The 25,168-nt window shown below is 39.9% G+C and overlaps 1 protein-coding gene and 1 long non-coding RNA gene across 9 annotated transcripts in view; one reads left to right on the top strand and one right to left on the bottom strand.

Moving 5' to 3' along the window:
• The window catches only part of LOC125325957, a 116,029-nt gene that overhangs the window by 37,881 nt on the left and 52,980 nt on the right, over nucleotides 1-25,168 (top strand). The window contains exons 3-4 of the long non-coding RNA XR_007203628.1: nucleotides 2,038-2,096; nucleotides 10,611-10,664. This is a non-coding gene — a long non-coding RNA (uncharacterized LOC125325957). The remainder of the gene's footprint in view (nucleotides 1-2,037; nucleotides 2,097-10,610; nucleotides 10,665-25,168) is intronic.
• Nucleotides 1-25,168, bottom strand: part of PDE5A (phosphodiesterase 5A) — a 104,553-nt gene that overhangs the window by 29,847 nt on the left and 49,538 nt on the right. For 2 of the 8 annotated variants that reach the window (XM_048303641.1, XM_048303642.1), the window contains exons 3-5: nucleotides 8,892-9,474; nucleotides 8,116-8,205; nucleotides 1,025-1,096 (exon numbers count right to left, since the gene is read on the bottom strand). In XM_048303641.1, coding sequence (XP_048159598.1) covers nucleotides 1,025-1,096; nucleotides 8,116-8,205; nucleotides 8,892-9,474 — 745 coding nt within the window. Of the gene's footprint in view, nucleotides 1-1,024; nucleotides 1,097-8,115; nucleotides 8,206-8,891; nucleotides 9,475-20,586; nucleotides 20,737-20,964; nucleotides 21,129-21,290; nucleotides 21,373-21,583; nucleotides 21,737-21,982; nucleotides 22,263-25,168 lie in introns of those variants that run through there. The other 6 variants (XM_048303639.1, XM_048303640.1, XM_048303645.1 and 3 more) reach the window with 6 other exon arrangements.

Here is a 25,168-nt window from a genome sequence, read left to right as displayed (position 1 = left end):
TATTCAAAGATAAGCTACTGCAACATTTTGTTTTCACTCTGAAGTATTAATTGATATTTTTGTTATTTTTGGCAATTGCACATTCAGGGTCTGGGTTTTTTTCAGCTACTCCATTTCTTATTTGCTCAAGAATCCCTTCTTTTTTTAAGCTAAAATCTGAAGATCATTATCTTGGTGCAAGTAGGGTTCATCTAAAATCCAGCTTAAAGGAATAAATAATTTTGCTGCAATGCATATTTTATCTAGAAAAACTGACCACAGACAACTCTCTTAGGGAATTCAATCTCTTGGGAAGTGAAAACAAAAATTTGCTATCATCGCAAACCCACAGTTTTTTCCTCATTCAGGATAGAATTAATTCTGATAGCCTGAAGATACTCAGTGTACATTTTGTTTTAAAGGGGAAGTTTTCAAAGAGAAGGGGTGAATTCTGATTCTTTTATTGCTGATTGTTAAGTCAACTTCTTCAGCCTAAGCACAGCCTGGTTTCTGCCCCACCAGTCTGAACATGAAGTCTGGAAATTTTTGGAAAGCAACTGCATTGGGAGAATTAGGAATCTGTTCTACTGTCTGCTCTTCTGCTTCTCTGATATATTGTTCATAATTTATCTAAAGCTTTTCTTTTCCTGAAAATGCTATACTAAGAAGTGACATGGTATTTAAAAGAGAATCACTCTACAAATTTTAATATTCAAATTATGTTTGGTAGGTCAAAAATTATTATTATTGCCAGGTTAAAAATTATGTCCATTAAAAGTTTCACAATGCATTTCAGAAGAGTAAGCCTGTGTTTCAGAGATATATGACAGACAACATGGTGATCCAGAAGTTAAATTATTTCACATCCACATTTCTCATGGCCTCATAAAGAAAAAAAATGTGCAGTATTTCCAGGAATGTTTACTTTCTCAGAGATGTTTAATTTTTAATAATGTAAAAATTTCTGAGCAGCAGGAAGATTAAAAACATATCCATCCCCTTCCCCTATGAAAACAGAAGAGATGTAAACATGCAGCTTTTATACCTTTTCATCTTGTTCAGTAAAAGTGCCACCAATTCCAGATTTCTTGTTGATTGCTTGAGCCACACCAACAACCTAGTGTATTCAAAATAAAGAAATTAGTTAATTTTTAGGAGTCTGTAATTGGATTCCATTTCTAGGCATATGTATATAAGATAATAAATGATCATTACATGTATTTGCTTGGTTGACTATTAAATGAAATTGTTAGTATAATAAATGGTTCTCTCTCAGGCATAAACACTTCCTAGATTACAGGATTTCAAGACCTTAGCTTTTTCCTAATATAATTCTGTGTTTCCATTCCTTTTGAGACAAAGTATTATTAATCTGACAAAGTATATGCGAAGCTTTTAGATCTTTTCGGGTTTTTTGGCATGACTACAACAAGTGATAGAAAAAGCTGCAAAGAACTTCCTTTGTTTGAGGTCCAAGCAGTGCAAAACCAATTCAAGGTGTTAATGATGGTATCTTTTTCATCTTGCTTTTTTGGGATAAACAGTATCAGAGCAAACTCTGTGGTGTGCATGTTTAAAAAGTTATATTTAACTATTAATGGTTAAAGTTGTAACTGCTAAACTGATGGAAGACATGTGGTTTCATTTTTGTAATGGAAAAGAAGACAATTTACTATCTCTCAGCCTAGCATTCCCAGAATACTGATGCTGTAAGTAAGGCCATTGTTCTTTAACATGAATCACTGCCAACTGTGGGCTCAAAAATGTCTGAAATAAAGCTTCACTGTCAGCTCCATTCCATACAACCCAATTTTTCCCACAGTCAACCTCTCATTTACTTCAGTGAGGAATATTTCTCATCCAGTGAACTTCCTTTCTGCAGTAACAATGTACCACTAGCCTGTATACTTCTATGGCAGACTTTGAATGAAAGCAAATCCCTTAACCACTTATTACGCTTTTATGTTAACCAACATGTGCAGAGGTTAATGCTTAGACCTCTTCTCATGCCACTGTCTTCTCTGGGTATTGATTTTGGGTTTTGTTATTTTTTTCCAGTTTTGATCCAGCATGAGCTAAGACAACTTCAATGAGGCCAGAGGCTTTTCACCCAAAAGGTGAGTACTTTCATGTTGGTTGTTTAAATACATCCCCTCCATGAAAGGAAAGCCTGCAGTGCTTAAAAAAAAAAAGCTATAAGAAAATAATAAAAGGACCATATTAATACAGAAAAAAAAAAAAGACAAATTAGGCTCTTTTCATCAGTGCTCCAGGTTTCAGATACATTAACAAAGGCAGGTGTTCCAAGAGCAATGGTCACTCTTAGATCTTTGATAAGGTCCTTCAATAAAGGGTTTTAACTGAAACAGGAGGAAGTAATGAGAACAAACCTGCTAAAAATTCATGTTGGCTTGATTAGGATAAAAATTCTGTGTATATACAAACCGTCTTCTTTTTTGTTGCTGTTTCAGTGGCATTCTAAGCTTCCAGACAACTTTGTATTGGGCCATTTCTTTTTCATACAAAATGAGCAGTTTAAAAAATTAAACTGGTCCAAATTCTGGCTTCATTTATATCAGTACAAATTTCAGTGCACTTCTCTGAATTCCATAGAATATGGTGCAGAGACAGTAATGAGAAAAACTTCAGACAGGCATTTTTTAGCCATTGGAGTCTTGCCTGCAACCAGGTAATTAGGAGAAGATGTAAGAAACTCGAGAGGATCTGCTCCTGTTACTAAAGTAATTATGTAATTAGGACAAAAGTCAATCATGTGGTAGCATTTGGGGCCATGGAGAACATAGGCCTGCATTTTAGAGAATACTAAGCACAATATGAAACCCAAATCCCCATTTTTAAAACTTATTCTAAACAAATTAGACATAACAATAGGCCTGAGCCACGATCTCCAGCTGGGAGTTATGCTTGCACCAGCAGAAAAACTGAATCAAAGGTGACCAACTGCTCTGGGCTCAGCTACACAGGGAACTAAAAAAGCTTAAGATATTACTATGGACCGAAGAAAACTAAGGCTAAGGAAAAGACTGATGTAATTAGGACCTGCTTATGCTTTGACATTTGCGAGTGTATGGCCTAATCACTTAAGTAAGCAGTGTACAGTGGAGTGCTACACGCTCCTTTTCCTGAGCTTTCCCCCAGATGGACTAGGCAGGTGGGATTACAGAACACAGTGTATCTAGAGGAGTCCTCTGCAGTTCCCAACAAGAGCCTTCTTCCAGGTTTGCTGTATTGAAAGAGCCTAAGGGGTGAGGAGAAGGAAATTCCCCTTGGATCAGAAACCAAGTACTTTGCTATTTTCCATTCAGATCACATAATGCAGACATATACCATAAAGACAAAAAGCAATTCTGATGATGGAATTGTTCCCTTACTTTCCCTAAGTCCCAAAGAAGATCAAACCTTCCATCCATTGCTGAGTCAATACCCACATGTGTTTTACCACATCTGAACACAGCTTTCCTGATTGTATTCTTGCTGGTAACACCAGTCATCTTCCAGTACTTGTTCTTTAACCTTTCTTTTCTGTCTGTGCTACTTTTCCAGTTTAATAAATCCTGATCCACATTACAAGGAGAGATTTCTTCTAATTATCAGAGAACTTTATTTTTACTGTTTTATTGCAATAGCTGAGTCCTGCCTCTCAAAGTAGCAGTCTACCTTGAGTACCCAGTAGGTGATGGCTGATGACTTCAATGCTGATGACTGTGCTCTGGATTTTATCTGGATTGTTTCATGCTGCAATTTTTTGCACATTAGAATCACAGGCCTAACTCTGAAAGCTGTTCCAGCTCTACAGGCAGCTGGTGCCTTTTTTAGTAGGTTCTTACTTTAGCTGACTTAAAACTGTAATTAATTTTGCTTCTTAAGGAGATAAATTTTTTATTTACTTTGCTGGCACCTGAAGAAATATTACATTAAAGCCAAAGAATGGTAACAGAAAATGGGAAACTTGACATTTTTGATAAGAGAGCATACCCACTTCAGAAGACAAAGTGGTTTACTTACTTTGCTCTCCTGGTCTTGTAGAGGTTTGGTTCAACCTTGTAAAATTATCCTGCAGGGACAGAACTGTATTTACAGACTTTCATTTTTTATCAACAAAAACTTCACATCCTCTTCTATCACTGATGCCAGCAGTAGCCTCCACGCTTCGCAGCCGTCTAGCTACTATAATGTGTGTCTCAGCATAGCTGAAAATCCATCCAAGAAGCAAATTACTGATCTCCATAATCCTGCATCAAGACTGCTGCTGGAACTGAGGGAGTTTGTTCAAAGAGAGCTTGGCTAGACCTGCTCTCTCCTGCAATGACTGGGACGTGTGATATCTGAAGGGGAGAAAATTACTCAGCTGGCTAACTGTGACACGCCCAGTCCCATTTTGCACAATAAAATTCAACAGGGTATTTTCAAAGGCTGGTGTAAAGAGTAGCACCCCTGATTTGTTTGGAAGAGCTTCTCAGTGACAGGAGACAGGGCCCAGTAAACAACAAGCCAAACTGAGTGAGCGCTGCCAGGAAAAAACCCCAACATTTCGCAAGCCAGTTACTAGGAAATTCAATCTTACTTACTCACAGCCTGGGAGAGAGGTCTCAGTTAATTCAGCTAAAAGCTCCATATGAGAAAGTCCTACAGATTTCAGTAGAAATTACACTGAGATTGACTTTTATGCAAATTATTACGCACAGCTCAAACAGAAAAAAAATGCAACAATAACAGAAAACTGTGTCATTCCTGGAGATGTTGTATGGTAGCTGTGGTGGCCCTGTGCTTCAGAGACCATCCATTCTCCAGGTATTCCAGACGTGTTGGAGAGCTGTAGAGTCTCCCATCAGCTCTGGAGAGCTCCACAAGTTGGTTTAAGCTAAGGAATGGAGCAAGGACTTCTATTCCCTGTCCAGTCCTGTCAAAATGACTTTGTTTACAAGTGTCTACAAAACCATATGGAGACATTCTAGGTGATGATTATTTGCAACGACTTCTGTAATGCTTTTTCCTGGGTCTCTGAATCCAAGACCAAACAACACCAGAGGAATGTGCCACTGCATTTACTGACTTTACAGGAGCTCTAGGAAGCAAATCAGTACCATTTGGAGCTTCTGAAGAATTAGAGGCTTGAGGACACACCAGGAATGAGAAGCTTCTTTTTGAGATACACAGTGCTGAACTGCCCCACACTTGGGCCTTCTGCCAGCAGTGGTAAGGCCCTGATTTCTGAAAAGCCCCATAGCACTGGAATGGTTCAGGTGAACAGCTACAGCTAAAGCCTGGTGCCAGCAGTACCAGTTTCCTCCTGCACAAGAAATGACCAGGGTAACTCTGTGGCACAAACTGGGCAATAGTAACTTTTCATCACTTCTATACTACTGAGGATAAAAATTCAGTGTGTTTTGAAGGTTTTGCTGTGTTCTCTGATGCACATCAATAATCTAAGCAGCACCTCTTACCTACTAATGTCTACATAACTGTGTACAGTTCTCTGCTCTTACAGAAGAATCACCAGAAGAGAAAAGCTGATCTTACAGGACATGATCAGCAGAGTTTTCTGCATCTGAAATGCAACGTGTCTGTGGCATTTGTGTCAGCAAGAATAGGTTGAGCAGGGGATTAACAAAAGTTGTTTTAGTATTAAGTTGATGTAATTCCATTCTTCATGTGTGTCTGTGCAAAGGTAAAGCCCTCTTACTGCACTGCAGTGTGTCTCATTGTTACTAATTCCTGGGTCCTGTGAACTCTTCTGTGAATCCAATTGTTTTCTTTTCATTTATGGAATTTCTTACTAGCTGTTATTTTTAAATGAGACTTCGGTTTCTCACATGCCTCATGGAAATATAGACAAATGTGAAAAACATCTACTGGAAAAATCTCCATACTTCAGCAGGCCCAGAGGATTTAGTAATCAGCATGAGATTTTCCTCCTCTCAATTACTGACTCTTTTGTTTTAAAAAAACAGCACTAATACTAAACAAACAAACAGAAAGCCCCAGTTGCTCCTCTTTCTCAGTGTTGCTTCTTGGATGACTTCCAGAATCATCTTTTCACTGTGATTGCTGACATCCTGGGCTAAGGCAGCATTCATGAGCCTTAGTATTTCTAGAGGGGCTTTGGGGATTTTTAAATTTTATCTATCTATTATTTTAATAGGGAGGAGCCAGTATTCTGGTTTTGTTGTTTGGGGGATTTTTAAACAGAAAAAGCAGCAGAATGCAAATGGAAAATTAAGGACTGATTCACTGACTCCAGCGTCTCTCCAAAAACATGTCAGTCATTTGTTACAGCAAGAATGAGAAATACCTTCTGGTAGAGACTGTAAAACTCTGAAAAAAATTAGGAACTGCCATCCTTTCCCATAAGAAATCCTACAGTTCAGTACCTTCAAATTATTGCCTATGAGTCTAACACTCCTCAAACTTCAGGTTGGCTGAACTTGTCAAAATAAACAAATTCCTGCTTCATTTCCACTTGCTGATGCACTCAGGAAGAGGAAGCTGGCTGAAGACACGGCCCATTGCAGGTTTATTCAGCCCTTAAGTCATGGTGGACTGGACAAACAGACTGCAGCTCTTATTCCTTCCCCCACCCACCACCAGGACCTGGTGAGAAGTGAGCACTTCCACACTCTCCAGCCAGCAGGGCTTTGTAGCTCTTTTTTGTTCCCAGTTCCATGGAGCATATCATCTTTTTCCATTTGACAAAAAGAAAAAGGCATGGCTTGGGTGAAATTGGAAGCCTTGCATCAGCCTGACATGGACCACTGGTCCCTGACAGCTCTTCACACGGTATCTGCTTTGCTCATCCACTGGCCCAGGGCCAGCAGTGGCTGCTGCCAGGTAGAAAGGGGAAGACTTAAGCAGGAGTGGGAGAGGAAAGGCTCAAGTGCTGTCCTTGGAAGACTGGAACAAAATAATTTAAGCTAAAATTTTCAGTATGTAAAGAAAGGAAATACTGCCTGATCATCTGGGTCAGCTAGAGTAAGATTCAATAAACAAGTTAATGCAGGAGTTTAATCAATTCACATAATTTAAAAAAAAAAGGTTCAGTGCAGTAGAAGTCAAGGTGACACTCCACAAGAGGAGTGAAAGATGGAAGAGCAGAAAAAAGAAGGTATGATGTCTTCAAATCAATCTTGGCAACATTTCTTTTTGGGAGTTTGAGCTGTCTGGAAGCAAACTATAAATGTTCTGAAAAATAAATGAATTCCAGGAGAGAAAAATCTCCATTTCAAAGCTCTGACACACTGTGTGGAGAGCCTTACATTTTGTGAGTATTCTAAGAAGTGGTGATGTGGCTGAAGGCCATCAGGATCAAAGAAAATCGAGCCATACTTTCCTTACTCTCTAAGACAAAGAGGGCATCACATCTTTTCCCCATTCACTAGCTTTCATGGACTTTACTGAATTCACTCTTCAAATACTCAGGGCAAGAAGATGCTGTTAGCCCATAATAAGAACTCTTCCTACTGCAATAGCATGAGACAGGATGAGAGAGCTCCCATGAGAAGCAGCATGGACAGGAAATATGGACAAGAGTTCAGTGAGCAGATTAGCATTGTTTCAAATTAGGAGTGATTTAAGTTATGACTTGAGGATGACTTTTCTGAATCACATCAACACCATGTGTTTTTCAATGCCTGATGTCAAAGATTTAGCTCATAAGTAATAAATTAGGAACCATGTTGAGTTAAGAGAGTGTAAAAATAATCAGGTTTTTCGACAATGATAAAAACGAGTTTGTGCCCTCTGAATTAAGCAATATAGATACAGGCTAAGCTGAAGTACAGTAACTTAATCACAATTTGAGATAGACCAGTAAGTGTGCAGAGAACTTTAATGCTGACAGATACTGAGTACAGGAAGCAGAAACAGCACTTCTAGAGTTAAATACATATATTCTACTGCTGCATCTGGGATTAAACTCTTCCTGACAGTTCCCTTTGGCTTACATTACTGAACTAGATAAGATAAAATTACAGTCTAAACAAATGTAAGCAGTCTTTAAAAAAAAAAAAAAAGGATGGTTTTATACTGGAAGATGATGACTGCCAGCTAAGGAAAGTTCAAAGCATCAGCATGACTGGAAATGGTATTACATGAAGTGATCCCAAGATTGCAACTTACCTCTTCCCTGTGATTCTTTATTGGCATACAGAGAATGCTCTGAGTCTTATACCCTGTGATCTGGTCAACTTCTGCATTGAATCTTGGATCCTGAGACAAGAAAAAATACAGTTATTAGACTACTAGCCTAAAGACCAGTTCTTTTTCTTCCTTGGCTTATAGATTAAGAGAAGTTTAATATTTCATTTGACTGTTACCCAGGATAACAAAGGTTCCATTGCTAGCCAAGAATTACATAAAGTCGTTACTATTGGTGTATTAAGAACAAAAAAGCGTTTGTGTGGAACATGAGTGCCAGTAGAAGACAACTTCTATAAAGAACGAAGAACCCAAACCCTAGGAGAAGCCTTTTTTTTGAGCCTAGACCATCATTATAATAAAATACTGATGGATTAACCATCCCCAGTTTAACTTTTATCAAGAAATTACAGAAATAAACTGAGAGAGATGGGCCCACAGAGGAACACTGTTTCATGAATGTGGTTAGTGGTTTTGCTTTTATCAGATTGCTTGTTTCATTTATTCACCTCAATATTGAACTCTGAATAATCACCTCAATAGAACTCTGATTTTTTTAGTCCTTGCTTCATGTTTCTGTATGCACATGTGTCTGTAGACGTATATTATAACCAAAACCATGGTGTCAGGTTTGCGTCTTGACCACTTTAAGTCAATATGGCTCCAAATACAGGGACTAAAATGACAACATTCCAGCAGCTGCTAATGTGGCTTCTTCTTTTTTCAAGAATTGCTGAAGACAAATTTCCTTGGCTTACCTCATAGGCATTCTTGATGTTGAGAGGCTGCCCTATGGCTGCCACGTGACCCACAATGCCCTTGTTCCACTCCAGGCGAATGCAGTTGTTGGAAGCTTCTTCCAGGGTGGATCCTTCTGCCACGTCAAACAGCCTGCTCATGAGAAACTTCTCATTCGAGCTGTCCTCACATACCAGGAACAGGGAATAGCGATCGGCTGCGATCAGCTCGTGGATGTGTAGGAAGATCTTATGGCAAAGCGCTGTGACATCTAAGTGACTAGAAATATCTTTGACAAGTTCTAATAGTCTTGAACACTGATCCCCTGCACTGGTCTCAATCCTTGGAGATTGCAGAGGCATCTGTTCCTTCTTGTCAGAGCCAGAGAGGAAGCTCACTGCTCCTACCGAGTCCTTGACAAAAATAGGCCTTAAGGGTCTGTCAAATTCAGAAGCAGAGATTTTCCTCGCTGGTGTCCCAGAGTTGGTGGTCTCAGCACAAGCAGGCTGGTGACAGGCACAGGCTTCACTCTGGGACTTGGTTCCCTCCTTGCAGACTGGGATGGTGTGAACTCTCTCAGCAAACCATGCATTAACCATTTCTCTGTAAAACAAAACCAAAAATACAGTGAATGATGCGAACTGAAAATCCTCTAACGCACAATGGAAGCTGACACTGTGAAGAGGATAACTAAACCTTTTCACACAGAGGACGTTGAAGCACCTTTAGGCTCTTCTGTATCAATATTCTCCAATTTTACGCAGCACTTAGCCCAGATTAAGCACTAACATTTTCTGCCCCATAAAAAAGGAAGCTATTTTTGCCTAGAGGAAATTATGAATAGAGCAGAGGAGGACCACTTACACTGTGGCTTTCAGAATGCAGATCAGAAGTTTACACCATAATTTTGCGACTGAAAAGTTCCAGTCCTTCCCATTCCATTTCTGTACAAGACACATATATATATTCATATGAAGACAAAACTTTCTGTTCCTAACCTCTAAAAAGATAATTTTGAACTTTAATTCTCTCTGTCAATCACCTGAAGCCCTTCCTATTTTTCTGTCGCCAATATACTGTTTTTAAGTAAGCTTCCCCTGCCCTCCAAGTTAATAAAAAATGCTGGTTGGACTCAAAGCATAAAAGTTTTGTTTAAAAACCGTCAAGGAAACGTGAATATTTCCAATTCAACCCCCTTCAAAATAGTGAAAGAACAGACTGTTTTCATGCATCTCCCCTATTTCCTTTCCTTGCAGATGACGCTCATTGTCTAACTCAACCCCAAATACTGAATAACCCTAAAACTGTATTTTTAAGAGTTCATCACCAATTAAAAAATACCATGCATCTCTAGTATTTAACCGTGTTTCTCAAATTAACTTAGTATGAGGAAGCCAGCCCTAATAATGTCCTCACTAAATACAGTATATTGTCATAACATTAATATACTTTTTTTATCACTATAATATTTTCTTGTTCAAAATTGGAGGGGTTTTTGTTCGGGTTTCTTTTTGTCTTTTATTTGGTTGGATTTTTTTATACACAGGGCTTTTTGTTTCACTTGCTCAGCGCTGATGACTCCTCACAGCACATGCCCTACTCTCAGAAGAAATGGGTTTTTGCTGTATTACATAAGATACGAGCCTAGGAACAGCAAAAATCCTATTAACAAGTCTGATCTTTTGGAAACCTTTCATGGTGGTCATGTTTTAAATTTGGGATATTTTTTATTTTTTCAGCAGACCACAGGAATTCTGAGAGTGAAGCTGAATGAAACCATGGAACTGAGTCAGGTTAGTCAGCCACTGATCAGTTACACGCATTGGTGTACGTTACATATGAAAAGCACTGTACAACAATCTTATTTTCCTTACAGCACAATTTATCTTTGTTGTAGGATGCAATACTGCAAGCACAATTAACCATTAATTCAAAGCAAAGTGATCAATTAAAATCTAAAGTCCAACAATATTATTTTTAATAGCAAGCCATTCACAAAAACAAACTTATTTGACTTCTGTTAGGAAAGTTTGAAAGAGTTTTTTCAATCACATATCCTGTGGAGACCTCAACTGTAGGCAAACATACTATAAAAAGTTGAATTATTAAAAACTACCAATGATTGTTCTTTATTAAAGCAGTGATGCCAATTTTTTGTGGAGTTACTTTAGCCAAGTGTTTCTTGCACTGAAGCAAAGAACAATTAACTTATTATTAGAAATTTGACTTTAACAATATTACTTTACAGTACTTAAACAGGATAAACATTACATGTGGAGACTGTGACCATTTATTAGTGCAATGCATAATATGATTTGCATAGGACAGTGTCACATTTGCAAAAGCTGTTTCAGTGAGAGTCAAAATAAGAAGCTAGCACTTGGTAGCACTTGGTATTTTCATTTATTTAACTGAATGAGAAAGAGTAAAAATTTTTGATTAAAATGACCAAAAATATCCTGAAGAAAATTAAAAAGCTAAAGATACAAAAATCTGTATGTAAATACAGTACAATCTCTAAAATCAGTGCTGGTAACTCTTGTCAGCACATGTGTTATATAGGGCTCCTTTTTGTTTTACTCTGATCTCCTCAAAATAAAAAATTACGTGGAAATTTTAGCTTCTCCAAAACAAAACTACCGTCTAGAACTAAGGCTGCAGAAAAGAACCTGAAAATGCCAGCTGGATGCCTTTAAACCTCAGACACAAGAAGGTAGGTATAGAATAATTGATAGTTTTAAAGAAGATTGGTGGCTTGACCCAGATTCATGTGTGTGCTGACTTGATTTCTGAGCACTGAGGACTGGCATTAATGGAAGGTAAGATCGAAAAGTCACAGTAATAACATAGTACCAGATGGAGGGCGTTCTCCAACAAATGATGAGGCCCAGAAGCCATGTAATTGAAAATGCACAGGCATGAGCCTGTACTGTTGTTGGGCAACAGCAATTTGCAGAGCAATCTGATTCACTGCTTACTTACTCCTGAGGAAAGGAGAATATAAAAAGCTATCATTTTCCCTTCTCCTGATTTACACTGAATTTTCATACGTGGATGTGTTGATACAAGATGCAAGGCAGAGAAATAATCCTGTACCCTTCATGCATAAAGCAAAAGCTAAAGCAGAAATTTGATCAGTTGAAACCTGTCATTTTATTTATTCTGCAGTGTTGTTCTATGATTTCTCCAGGCCTTAATGGTGTAGGAGTAGCAATCAGTAAGAACAATGTACTCTGAATTCTAATACCTGTTCTCAAACAGGTGGCCGTGAGATTATTAATTTTTTACCCTCTTGCTTTTTTACTGCGTAAAATAAGCATACGTTTCTTATGAAGGTTATTGAGGGATGTGGACCATAGCTGAAAAACCTTTCACATGAAAGGAATTAAGTTTAACAAGAACTGACTACTTGTTGGGTATCTGCACTCTTTATGAAGCTCTTAAACATTGAACAGAACAGAACTATACGTGGAGCTGCATAATTATGAGTAAGATATTCTTGTCCTTTAATGTCTCTTGGATGATGGTTCAGTAACTTGCCAACATAGTGTGTGATTCTCAGAAAGCTCTTTAGATTAACAACAAACCCTTAACTAAACTGGTTAAAGCATCGTTTTCAACTTCAAACCATTTAAGCATTTTACTTTGAGCAACAGGAAAGCCATTCAAATTCAACTGGAAAAAGAACAGTGTTCAGTGACCTTTACCAAATGCCTCTTCTAACAAGGAAACTATTTAGCTCCTTTTACTCACCCAGTTACACACACGGGTGAAAGAACCAGCATTTCGCATGAGCTGACGTATTCTAACTCTATTTAAAATCTCTCAGTGTCTTGACATTAATTTGCTTGTTGACACTCAGTCCTATTTAACAATGCATGACAAGAAGGGTATTATTATGACCAACACAAGTAGTCTCATAGCACAGAATTAGCTCAGCAGATATCTGACACCAGACATGTCCTGAGCCACAAGTGAGGTTCCTGGAAATTAGCAATGAGTGCCATGTACAATTAAGATGTCATTTTGAAAGGACTGCAGGAAGAAACAAACACTTGTGACTATTCATGTGAACAGTATTCAGGAAGCATTGGCATTGTCAAGAGCTGACTGTAAGGACAAGACCTGGCTGTAGTTTAGAAGTTGCAGGAGCAGATACGGATCCATAGTGATCCATGCAGACAGTTAAACTTGACGCAGTGTCTCTATCCCACCGTGGCAATCACTGCATGCTGAGGAGTTACAGCATCCATTCCTCATGACCTGCATGCCTCCTTTACTGCAATATGATCCTTTAATATGAACCTTCACTCAAGAAAGCTGTAATTTATCCCAGAGTTCATGAACAGGAATAGTAGAATATGAAGTAACCATTTTTTAGTCCTTTCTATCAGCCAAATCCGATCTTTCCTCTATAAAACATGACAGCAGTGACAGCTGAATTTGGCTGGTGACTTCATCAGCAGACGACAAAATGGGAGAGAAATCTTGAAGAGACAGTGCTAAGAAGAGGATAAAAATGCAATGGCAGGCAAAACATTGAAGAAAAAAAAATGGCATGGTTCTTCCCTCTATCACTGCTTATATACAAGCACACATAATCTGCAGTTCACAAGACCTTGTGCGCTTCAGGGGAATTAAGAAAGACTCCTTTGGCCCCAACTTGTTAAATGCTGCACAGAAGGTAGACCTGTCCCTAGAGCATGAAGTTTTCAGTATTTATAGGCAATAAAAATAGAAAATCATGATGAAAGATGGTTGAGAAAACACAGGCAATATGTCTTGAGCCAGGTCATGCAGGAGGGCACAAGTAGAGCTGAAGAGAACCTTTCTGTATTTCCTGTGCCATATGCATCAAATCACACTGACAACACTAATCACTATTCTACTCATACACTGGGAATATTAAATAATTTATTGTACCCATCTTTGCTTCACTGTGATTATCTTCAAAGTACACAGCAGACTTCTCAAAAAGAACCCCAACCCAGTGAAGATGTTTAAATATTAACAGCCAGATTGTGATTGTCTTGTTTACACATATATAACCACGATGCCTATGTAAGAACACACCAATGTGACCGTTCAGCACAACTGCTTGGCACCTTTGGAGAAAATGTGCAAAAAACAGAATGCAAAGGTAACACTGAGATGCAACAGTGACAGTAAAAACTGTATGTTACTTATCTTGCACAAAGAATGCATAACACTTGCAGTTCTGTAACAGAACACAGCGATAAGAAGCTTCCAGTGAAACAGCAAATAATTCCCCATTTTCTCTGTTGCTCACAAACCATTCATATATACAATGCGTAATGTTTTAGTAGTTGCATGGTCTGTTCTGCTAATTTTTCATTCAAACCAACAGTTACTGATAACACACTTTAAGAGAGGGATTACAAACTTGCCAGCTAGAAAATGCCAGCTTTCAAGTGTCTGAATTCCTGTGGCCTAACCCTGCCAGTGTTGAAATCAACAATATTTCAAGCTGAACTTCGTAACTAGTTTCTCAATTGCCTTCCATAAAATAACCACTAGATGTCTTCGAATTTCTCTCCAGCATCTTGACATAATTTAGACATGGAAATCATTTGAAGCATTAGCAAAAACTCTAAAACTATTATGTTTTAGCAAATGAGTTTGAAATGCAAAGCCATTTGGATATTACACTTGCCTTCCCATTTTCTTTCTAGCACGTCCTATTTCACAGTCACATTCTAAGTGGTTTTGTCTCTTTCCTAGCAGTGAAAATATTTAAATAAATTGTATAAGGCCTCACTAGATGGAAACAGTAAACTGATAGAAGTGTTTTCAAACTGACTAAAAGAGGAGATTTACAAAAACAATAGTTGTTTTTTCTTAAACCCTTCCCAATTATAGTTAGTGGAGATGCCATTTCTCACAGTGGTAGGCAAGCAGTTCTGGAATATGAAGTATGACACTGCCAGTTTTTTAGCCCAACTTGGTCAAATATATTAGCATACATTTAGCTTTAAACATTTCAAGTGGTACAAATGACTTCTGTTTGAATACAGTTCTTAATTTAGAACATGAATTCTTGATTCAAACTATGCTCATGAGAGACAGAAATAACTTTTTAGAATGATGAAATTTTAATCTTGTCTAAATGCTCTTTTTAATAGAGGGCAGAGGTTGCTTTATTATTTGTAGCAAAAGTACTCAAATTGGAAAACTAACACTGACAGGCTATTCTTGGCTATTTTCAAGTTTTCTTTAATAACCTAAATGCAAGCTTCACTTTTTACAAGAATCCTTTCCTCCACAGAAGAGACTTTCTATTTGCACTATAAAGAAAGACAGAATAAATCCTCAGGGATTAAAGTTCAAATTCTAAAACATGACCTTTATTTCTCCTCTATATGTTTGCTTCTTGCTCCAAACTCAAAAAAAAAAAAAAATTAAAAATAAGTAGGTACCAAATGATTTTGTTGTGGAAAGCAATATCAATACTTTTAGTGAAAGATGGATTACGAGGTAAGGTCACACCTGCTTGGAGACCTCACCTAAGCTTTCGGCACAACTTCAGTTCCCCTTAAATTCCTAAACCAGGGGTTAAGTATGACTTAAGTGGTGCAGAGGCTCTGGGACGGCTCTCTCTGCTGGGGTGAGCTCTCCATAATGCACAAATAAGTGGGAAAAGATATATCCTTTACTAAGCAAATATATTTTGTGGCTATATTTTCAGTGCCAGACCCAATGTGAAATCACAACCATTGTGTTATCCACGAGGGCTATTTGAGATGGGCTTCTTTTCTGGCACTTCACAAATAGCTCCTTTTGTATTTAAAACCTTTTTTTTTAATATAGTTTTCTTCAAGTAAATCATATAAATGAGAAAGTATTCCATGTAAATTTATGTATGTTTCTTTGCCAGTAAGGAAGATAAATGCTTCTATACTGTGGTTTTATTAAATGTATTTTTTCCACGACAAAACCAAAATGCTTTAATGGGGAAAATGATAATAGGTGGTAGCATATTAGTTCAAGTCAAGAATGTATTGCCTAAATCCTCCTCACAAGAGGATTCTGCAGCAGATACCTAACACAGAACTTGCATGAACCTCTACAATTTAGAAATCAAAGAAATATTGAACTTTCTTGAGTCTTCTGCAGTGGCAATATATGCCTCAGCTCCACTTTTCTCCCCATTTGCCAGAAATTTGACCCTGTTCTCTAAAATCTGCCCAGTTACAGCCAAAAAACCACCCAACGATGGAAATGAGATTTCAATGCCTATTGGCATTATCAAAACTATACTGTTATATGGTAGTAGTTACCCTGAAACAGAAGGAGGCAAAAAGGGATGTTAACTGTCAGAGTACTTCACTCCATCTTACTTTCTACCCATCCTCTAAGGTTTACCAGTGTATTTTAATTAATGTATTGTGCAAACCTGTTTGTTTCTTTATCACCTAGGGCAAGCAGAACTGAGTAAAAGCACATTCTCCTTGTAGCCTCTCAGTTTCTGCTAACTAGTTCATCTTCACACCAAAAATTCTGTGTAGAAGTTCAGTTTAGAGCTTTGGGGGAATTTAAGATGTAAATGGCTAGTAAGTGGTTTCTTATCATTTCTCAAATGACAATTTCTTCAGTCTACAGTAATTGCTGTTTAAGAGATTGTTTCCAAAATACGCCAGCACACACCTCACTTCATTTCCAACAACAAATGCCAGAAGTACTCAATCACGTTTACAACTTGATGAATACGGGTAACATTCCTTACCTTCCTGAATGCTTTTTGCATCAGTAGTTAAAAATATTTTGGGATGATCTTAAAACTTTGCTGTTATCAAGAAAGGCATAAGGGAGGATATGGATACATTATTTATAAGTATTTATGAACATCATTACACCAACAAGAAAACTTTCCAAGATTTCACAGAAATTGATTTTTTTTTTCCTGTACTCAGTTCTCAGAAAAGCTCAGTAAACATCCAATAAAACCAAGTAGGTGGGAGAAAATACTCTGATCCCCTGCATTGACACCACTGCTTCCTGTGGTTTTCAAGCCATGGTCCCAAGAATCAGTGGGTTTGCAGCCCTCTTGTAAATGCTTCACGCTGGGTAACTTAGAAAAGCAAGCACCCTTTCAGCATATGCCAACCATCAGCACAGGATTCTATGCCCCCAGTAGAAAGCTGTTGAATCAATCATGGAAGTTCAAAGCCCACTGTCCACTTAGCAAGGTCATGTTAGGAGTGCATATGGCTCATACCTGTGCATTTTTAGGATTATTACGTTTTTTGTATGCAATACCTTTTAAAGAAAAACATAGGCCACAGCACATTTCAGTGCAGAAAACCTCCAACAGCTCTTTGAAAATCAGAATTTTCATTCAATTACAAAAATTTAAGCACACATGCATTCCCAATGCACAGAATGCATATGACACGTAATATTACGACACTTCAGATAGCTGGCTCAAACTGAACAACGTTTTTAAAAGTCCTCTAGACAGAGACTGGAAGGCAAATGTCCTGAGTAATGTAGTACCGCAGGCAGCACATTACAGATTGATTGTCCACCAGCCATCAAGAAGAAAAAAAAAAAAAACCCAAACAACTGTGCTTGAGTTTTTTAAAAGTAATGAATGTAATTGATATATTCAAGTAATGCAATATCTGAATTTTAGCACAGTTTCCCAGTAAACATCAGTTCTGGAATCCTCAGTGAAGCACTGTGAAATACCATGCTGTTAAGGACATTTATTTTTCCAAATACAACCCCACCTAAATTCATTTGTAAATATTTCTCAAACCTGCTAATAAGCCAAGATGTACTTATAACAAAATAATCTTATTTCCACTGAAAGGCATACAAGATTTGGGTCAATAATTTGTTTTCGTCACACCATACTTTTAGGGAATCAGACAAAGACTGCCTGTAACAATGCAGTTACCTCTAATCGAGAGGAGAAATTTTACCTTGGCTGTTTTGGCAGTCTTCTGAGTGCAAAGAGCACTAAGAGAGAATCACTCCTGTATTTTTAAAAGTAGGGACAAACAGGAAGTCAGAAATACAGAAATATTCCATAGTGGGTTGAAGTAAGTGCGATGTTTGAGCATGGCAATGCATGGCTTGTTTTCTTTTAAAAGAACATAAAAAGATAAAACTTCAGGAAGACAAAAAGGGTAATGAATTTAGCCATAAATGTGACCAAAAAACCCCCAAAACCCTGCAGACTACACCTTTATAGCATCTAGTTAGAACAACTATAGTTGTAGAAACAAAGAAGAATTGCCTTACTTGAAAATGTTTCTGCTTCTGGAAAGCCAGAATATGATAGACAATTCGAAAACTTTGGAAGGGGAAAAACAACAAGAGCTGGGGAAAAAAAAAAAGCTTAAATTTTGTCAGAGCTTGGCATTTAAAAACTCATGACCCTTAGGTGTGCAGTACCAAACTCCAGCCAGAAGTTTTGTCAGCCAGTACAGTCTCACTGAGTGAGCCAAATTCATCTCGTCCCCGAGTGTGCTGGTGACACACTTCCCATTTGTTGTGCTGCACTTTGATCATCCTGGAACAGCACCTCATAGATAACAGCTATTTATATTGTCTCCACATAGCACTCGTCTCCCTGGGACGAAATAAAGTAATAAATAAGTGATTCCATACCTTCCTACTCATGGGATCCCAGTTTGTTCACCTACTAAAAGGAGGAAGGATTTAAAGTAGAATTGTAGCCTCGCACTGCACAGGTGGAGTTCAATCAATGCAGTGTTATCAGAGAATATCCATAAAGCCAGCCCAGCCTGGAAAGAGGCCAGGATGTGGCCTTCCTGCAGACACTACCAACCTCGAGGCATTGCAGATCAAAATACGAGGTGTAAGCCCTTGCAATGTGCTCATCTTGTACAACACATTGTAGGGCAGACAGGAATGCAGGTGCACACCTGTTAAGCAGACCTGCAGCCCTTCTCTGCAAGAATCCAGAACATGGACTGGGGAACACAGTGACTTCAACAGTTGTCACTTTATGAACAAATTGTGAATAGAAAGAAACACGTTTTAAAGTGCCACCTTGCCAGAAAATACAATTTTTATTTAAACCATGACAACAGATACTGATATCAAACTGCCCTATGCAAACTGGATCGGGGGCAACTATTCAATTATATGAGATAAGGACCCTAACCCCATACTTTAAAAAATCTGCAGGTGTAACACCACACAAAGCATACATATTATAAGTATTATTTAGACACCTAACTAAAACTTCTTTGTGTGTGGAAATTACTGACAGAACTACCATATAAAACACTGAGGGAATTAATTAATTGGAGAAAAAAATAAATGAACTATTCAACACTCATTATAAAATTGTTAAATTAGGTTCTAACTCAAAGCTCATTAATATGATCATTAATACGGCTGGTATGATACAGTCATAAGTGATGGAGCTGGTGATCTTTTTCTATTCCTATGCAGAAATATTTGAGAAACAGATACAGAAACTATCCATTAGCAATTGTGCCTCACAACGTGCAGCTGAATATGCCTCTGTGCTCCGCAAGATACTAAATTAACTAACTTCTTGGTCTATTGCTTTCAGGATCTGTGAGAACTTTGGTATATTATGAAACAAAACAAAAAAAAAAAAAAGAGAAGCAGTAAATTCTGATTAGAAGAGTTGAAACTAGCTCAAGGAACACTGCTTTACTTCAGGGAGTAAATATAATGCTAAGTAGCAAAACATTAACAGCATAGTCTTTGTTCAGTGTTAGCTGCTCTACAAAGATTCAGCTAAAACAAAGCATGGTATTAGATGTTACAGTTTTCTCTTTTCAAGCTCTAAATAACACTACCAAGTGAAGCATTAAACCTCTTTACAAAGTACAGCAGTTCTTTCAAACTACTTAGCTCTACATGCTATCATCTTTGAACCCACATAGTCAAGTAATTTGTCATTTGTCTTTTCAAATACAAACTTACACATAAAATAGGTATTCCTTATTATATATAGTTTTCTATTTATACAATAAGGACTAAAAAACATTCCATGCAAGACAGCAGAGAAGAGAGTTTTGAGACAATTGCAATGTTTCCATCATTTCAAAAACATCACAGAATTGTTGCCAAGCAAGGACTCAAAAGTCAACAGTTTTCCTGCAAACCCATCTCTAACTGCAGAGGCATCGCCATCACGGAGACTCGACTGAATTGTGTTTTCTGAACTACTGCCTTTTTCAGAATGGTACAAACACAAAACTGTGCCTCAGCATGGAAAAAAAAAAAAGTCTAACCGAACCTGCCCATGGGTAAAAGAAATCTGACACAGTGGTTACTATTAATTAGTATTCCTATTTGTCCAATACTACATCCAGTTTCCAAAGAAAGTGTGACAGGCTGAACTAGGAAAATGCTACTTCTCAAACCTGCTAACACCCTATTTCCTGGGCAAACAAGCTGCCCTTCAGTGCCACACCATGTACTAGTGTTCTGGAGAGCATCAAGGTTAACTACTTCCATCTATACATCCTGCACCTATTCACAGCCTTAAAAAAAACCCCCAAAAAACAAACTAACATTTAAAAGACATTTCTAAAGGCATTTTTTTCTTCCTGTTAAATGAACCTAAGGAAGCAGCAGCAGAAGAAAGGGGACTGTCTGACAGATGGTCACAAGCAAGCAGGTGACCCCTGAAGCTTTCTAGCTCTTGGCGAGTCAATTATTAATGGGGATTTCTCTTCTTACCGCCCCATCCCATGCAGAGAGGAGCAGCAGCAGCAAAACCTCATTCAGAATGCATCCATCCCTGCTAAGTGACTCGGGAAAGAAGCAAACCAGCAGCGGTGAGCAGATGGTGCGAGCGGCTCGGGAGCGGGAGCGCAGCGGAGAGAGGAGCAAGCGAGCCCGCGGAGACGGCGCGTCCGAGGAGCCAACCGCAAGACTTACTAACCCGAGCTCCCGCTAAGATATACTGCAGATCGCCCGGGCTCTGTATCCCCACTGCTTTGTTTATCGGAAAATATTCAAAATGGAAACCTGACCCCACTTCTAAAAATAGCCGAATTTATTCCAATTCAACTTGAAGTCCCGCTGTTGAAGTGTGTGACAACAGTGAGCAAATACCTCGTCTTATCTCCAAAAGGCAGCATGTCAAGCCAAGGGGGGGAAATGCCCAGACGAGTTCTTCAGGTCCTCAATATTGGGTTCTTCGCAGGAACCGGCACCGAGAAGGGGCGAGCGCGGAGCGGCCGCCCCAGAGCAGCGGCGGCGCCCACCGGCCCCGCGCCGCCCCCTGCCGGCAGCGCGCCCGCTCCCCGGGCAGCGATCCCTCCCTGCCCGGCGCTGCACCCCGCTCATCCGGGCAGGGATCCCTCCCTGCCCACCGCCCTGCCCGGGCTGCACCCCCGCCTCCCTCCCGGGGGAAGGCGCAGCGTCCCAGAGCCGCTCACCCGGCTGGACGGGCTCTGCGCCCTCCTCCTCGGGAGGAGCTCCGGTCTCGAATGTACCGCGCACGGCTCGTCAGCTCCCTCGGCACTTAACCCGTAGCCCTCGCCGCTCCGGGGGCCGCCCTCATGTCAAAAAAGGTGACGAACCCACAGGGTGACGGAGCTCTTGAAGAGCAGCGCTTTGTTTTGAGATGACTAAGTACTGACACAACCCGCCCTCCCCGAGATAGCAGATGCCCTTTGAGGCTTCTACCTACTTCGCAGGGCGGGGAAATACATAGTTGCTTGCTACTCACGAGAAGTTGACCATGTCTGTTTTGAACCGAGGAGAACACAAGTAACTAAAAGTCTAAGGCAGGGAGCTCCGAGGCTGGGACAGCTTCACTGAGCGGCTCGCCGTGCCGAGCGGGCGCTCCCCGCCGTAGAGTGGCCGCGGGCCGGGGGCTGAAGGCGAGAGCCCGCGGGGAAGAGCCGCATGTGCCCCTCGGTGGCAGCCGAGCTGCTGCGTGGTGGTTTCAGTTCTTGCTCGTTCGAGGCGGGGGTGGAGGGGGGGGGGGGGGGGGGGGAGGGCGGCGGGGCGGGGTGGGAGTCGCTTCTTTTTATTTTCTTTGGAGGCAGCAAAGTGAAATGGAAAGAACGAGGTTTTGGTGGAAAGAAAGGAACTGCCTCTATCCGCCGCCGCTCCGGTCTCTTACCTTGTAGCTTTTCTAACAAAGTAAGAGCGGGTGAAGTCGCCGTGATCGTCCAGCCACGCTTCCACCGCTTCCTGCTCCGGCGGGGAGGGAGAGCAGCGCTCCATGCTCCCGCCGCCGCTCTGCCGCCTCCTGCCGCGGCTACCGGCGCTGCTTTCCCCTGGCCCGGCCCGCTTCCAGCTGCCGGTGCCCTGAGCTCCCACCCCCCGCCTACGCCCCGCTCCCAGGTGTGCGGGCAGCAGAAAGCCTGGCCCGCGGCACCTCAGCGCATCTCCGGCCCGGCTGCCGGTCCCGCAGCGGGCAGAGCCGGCTCCACCTCCGCCGCGGCCCCGCCTGCTTCGAAAAAGTGGTAAATCGAGTGTCAGTTCGGAGGGTTCTGCTGTCGGGTGTCAGTGTGTGATCTCTGACAGACCTCAACCTGGATATGAGTACTAAAGCCCTGGCTTTACAGTCCTTCATGCCTACAGTGCGGCTGTTAGATCCCTTTTAGACACTGAATAAGCACAGTCTAGCTTTGAAGATGCTCAACACACATCCTCTACTTTCTCAAAATTAGACAGCTGTGACTGAAATTTTGGTTAACACTGAGCATCGCTTTCATGTATTGTAGTTCCATTCTATGATGTGCACACATCTATGATAATTTATGTTCTGCATTCACAATACACCTTTCACAAAGTCTGATGCATAACAATGGCTTCCTGTGTTGCCACACGTGCAGTGTCTTTGAAGGTAAGATAACAAATAGCAGAATGTTTCAGAGGAAGGGAATATACAGAGTCTTGAAAGTTATTCTCCTGTGTAGTCAATTAAGAGCTATTGTATGAAATGTTTTCTGCTGCTCTTAACCCCCTTTCAGGTGACTGTAGATTCCTGATACAGAGATATATGTCCTGTATATAGAGAGGTGGGATTCTGCACCTTGAGAAGGGGCTGCAGCAGGAACTTCACAGCAAAGGCCTTAAGAGCCTGTCCATGAGCTCAAGGGAAAAGTTCTATCTTCTGTGTCTTTGTGTCACATCTGTGTGTAGCACTCACTTGGACACGTGTGTCTTTTGGCTGTGAGAGTTTGTGTGTAATATGAGGCACACAGAAAGGGAGGTTTTACATGAATATTACTCTGTTATAAGAAGAATCTCAGGGGAAATGTTGTGCATGGTGACCGGAGAGCAAATGTGAAGATAAAACATAAGCCAGTTACACGCAGCATGAGTCAAGCTGCTGTTCAAGGCAAAGACAAATCTTTCAGCAGGGAAATACAGAATTACCAAGCAAACTGCATGAACAGACAACATGGCAGTAAATGAAGCAGATGTTTAGTGCCAAAACCTGGAAAGAGTGGCATGTTAGAAAAAAATAAATAAACCCGTTGTGTAAATCACAGATTTCTGCATTAACCATTTCATTTCAGAAAAAGGGTTCCGAGGCTACAGTAGACATGGCAGTTAAAGCTCCTAAGCTAGGCAGAGGTTTTGGAAAATGACACCATATTAAAATGCTGAAGTAAAACAGTAATGTAAAACATACAATTATAGAATGCAGATTGTATAAGTAACTGAAATGCCATTCCCTGAATGGTCTTATGTGGAATATTGATCATAGTACTGCTCATCCAATCTCAAAAAGCAATTGCAGAATCATCAGAAGTGACCTAGACAGGAAAAACAAGAAGGACCAAACTCGTGGAAATATCTTTTCTGTAAGGAGGCAGAAGGAGTTTGTTTACAAAAGGAGAAATACAAATATATAATTTAATTACTGGTATTTAAAAAGTAAGATAGTATTTTCTCTCTGTCTCATAGGAGAATAACAAGGTAATGGTCAATGCAATTATGTCAGCTGCAATAGATAGCATCTCATTTCATGTAATTAGGAGTAGCACTAATAGAAATAAGCATTTGTCCTGTGGTAACATCCAGTACGCCCCAGTCAAGAACAGAGGTTGCACCAAGGAGCACTGTAAACATGTAGCATTAAATGCCAGGCCAGCTGAGGTGCAGCCAGCATCCCTGTATTCCATGTCCCAAGGAACTGGGACCCATGGGTGCAGCTGCTGCTGCTGGGGCCCTTATTTAGCTTACGGATAAGAACCAGTGAAGCCAATGCAAATTATTATCTTCCTGTGAAGTCAGTGGCAAAGCAACAGTTCAAAGGATTGCTACCCAAGCAAAGAATAGCATTTACTTTCCCAAAAGAAATAAAAATTGAACAGTTGGGGGGAAAAAGGGATACCTTCTCCGTATCCAATGATTTTCCATGAATAATAATGAACATGTTGTTTTCATTTTTAAGGTGACAGGAGGGGATGAAGGCCAAGCATAACAAAAAACGAATGCTCAAAGTGGAAAAAGTCTTCCATAATTTTGGCTTCCAAAGTGCTCTGAAAAAGCTCCATGTATCTTAGCTCTCGCCCAGCTTTCCAGTCTGTTTCCACAGCTCAGAAGATAGAATTGATGTGGAGTAGCTCTAAACCTGAGAAGGCCTTGTAGTAATGACACACAAGTAAAAATGTCCAGTTCAAGTTTAGAAGCCGCTTGAGAGCTCAGTGTTTAAGCCAGGAAGCTTTTCCATCAGTAGGCCATGCTATTGCAGGACTGGTGGATGGAAAAAATATTTAGGTGAAATCTTTCATCTGATGTTTTGCAAATATTGTCATGTAAGGAGATAAAAAAGCGGGGATTTTTTTTGTCTGCTCAAGGCACATAAATTTGAAATGCTGCTAACTCAGGATAATTAGTAAGAATAAATACGGAAGTATGTAACCAGAGGAGAAGTAGTTATGTGATAATTTATGATTAAAGAACTCTATTTAAATTTATTTGAAAGTAATATAATTCTTTTTCATTTCCCTTTAAAAGAAGAAAAAAAATGGTTTCAGATGTCAACATTGTTAACTTGCCTGATTTATTCATTAAATGAATTGGAGCAGCATTTAGCTTTGCTACAAAGTGGGAATTGGCCATCTTTCTGCCATCTCTTAAATCTGGAAAACAGTTGGTCCATTTTGGCTCCTAAATCAGGTTTAGGACTGTACTGTATGGCCAGTGAGGCTAGAATATGATAAGGCAGAGGAAACTATTCCACTTCTTTATTAGCCAGCACTTTCGCACACACGCAGTGGAAGAATCCTAGTACTAGTGAGGCAAGTTTCCATTTCCCTTCCATTCCATTGCATAAGGAGAGTGAAAT

This window comes from Corvus hawaiiensis, chromosome 5 (assembly GCF_020740725.1).
Source record: "Corvus hawaiiensis isolate bCorHaw1 chromosome 5, bCorHaw1.pri.cur, whole genome shotgun sequence".
NCBI classification, from domain to species: Eukaryota; Metazoa; Chordata; class Aves; order Passeriformes; family Corvidae; genus Corvus; species Corvus hawaiiensis.
This window is presented reverse-complemented; position numbering and strand designations above follow the sequence as displayed.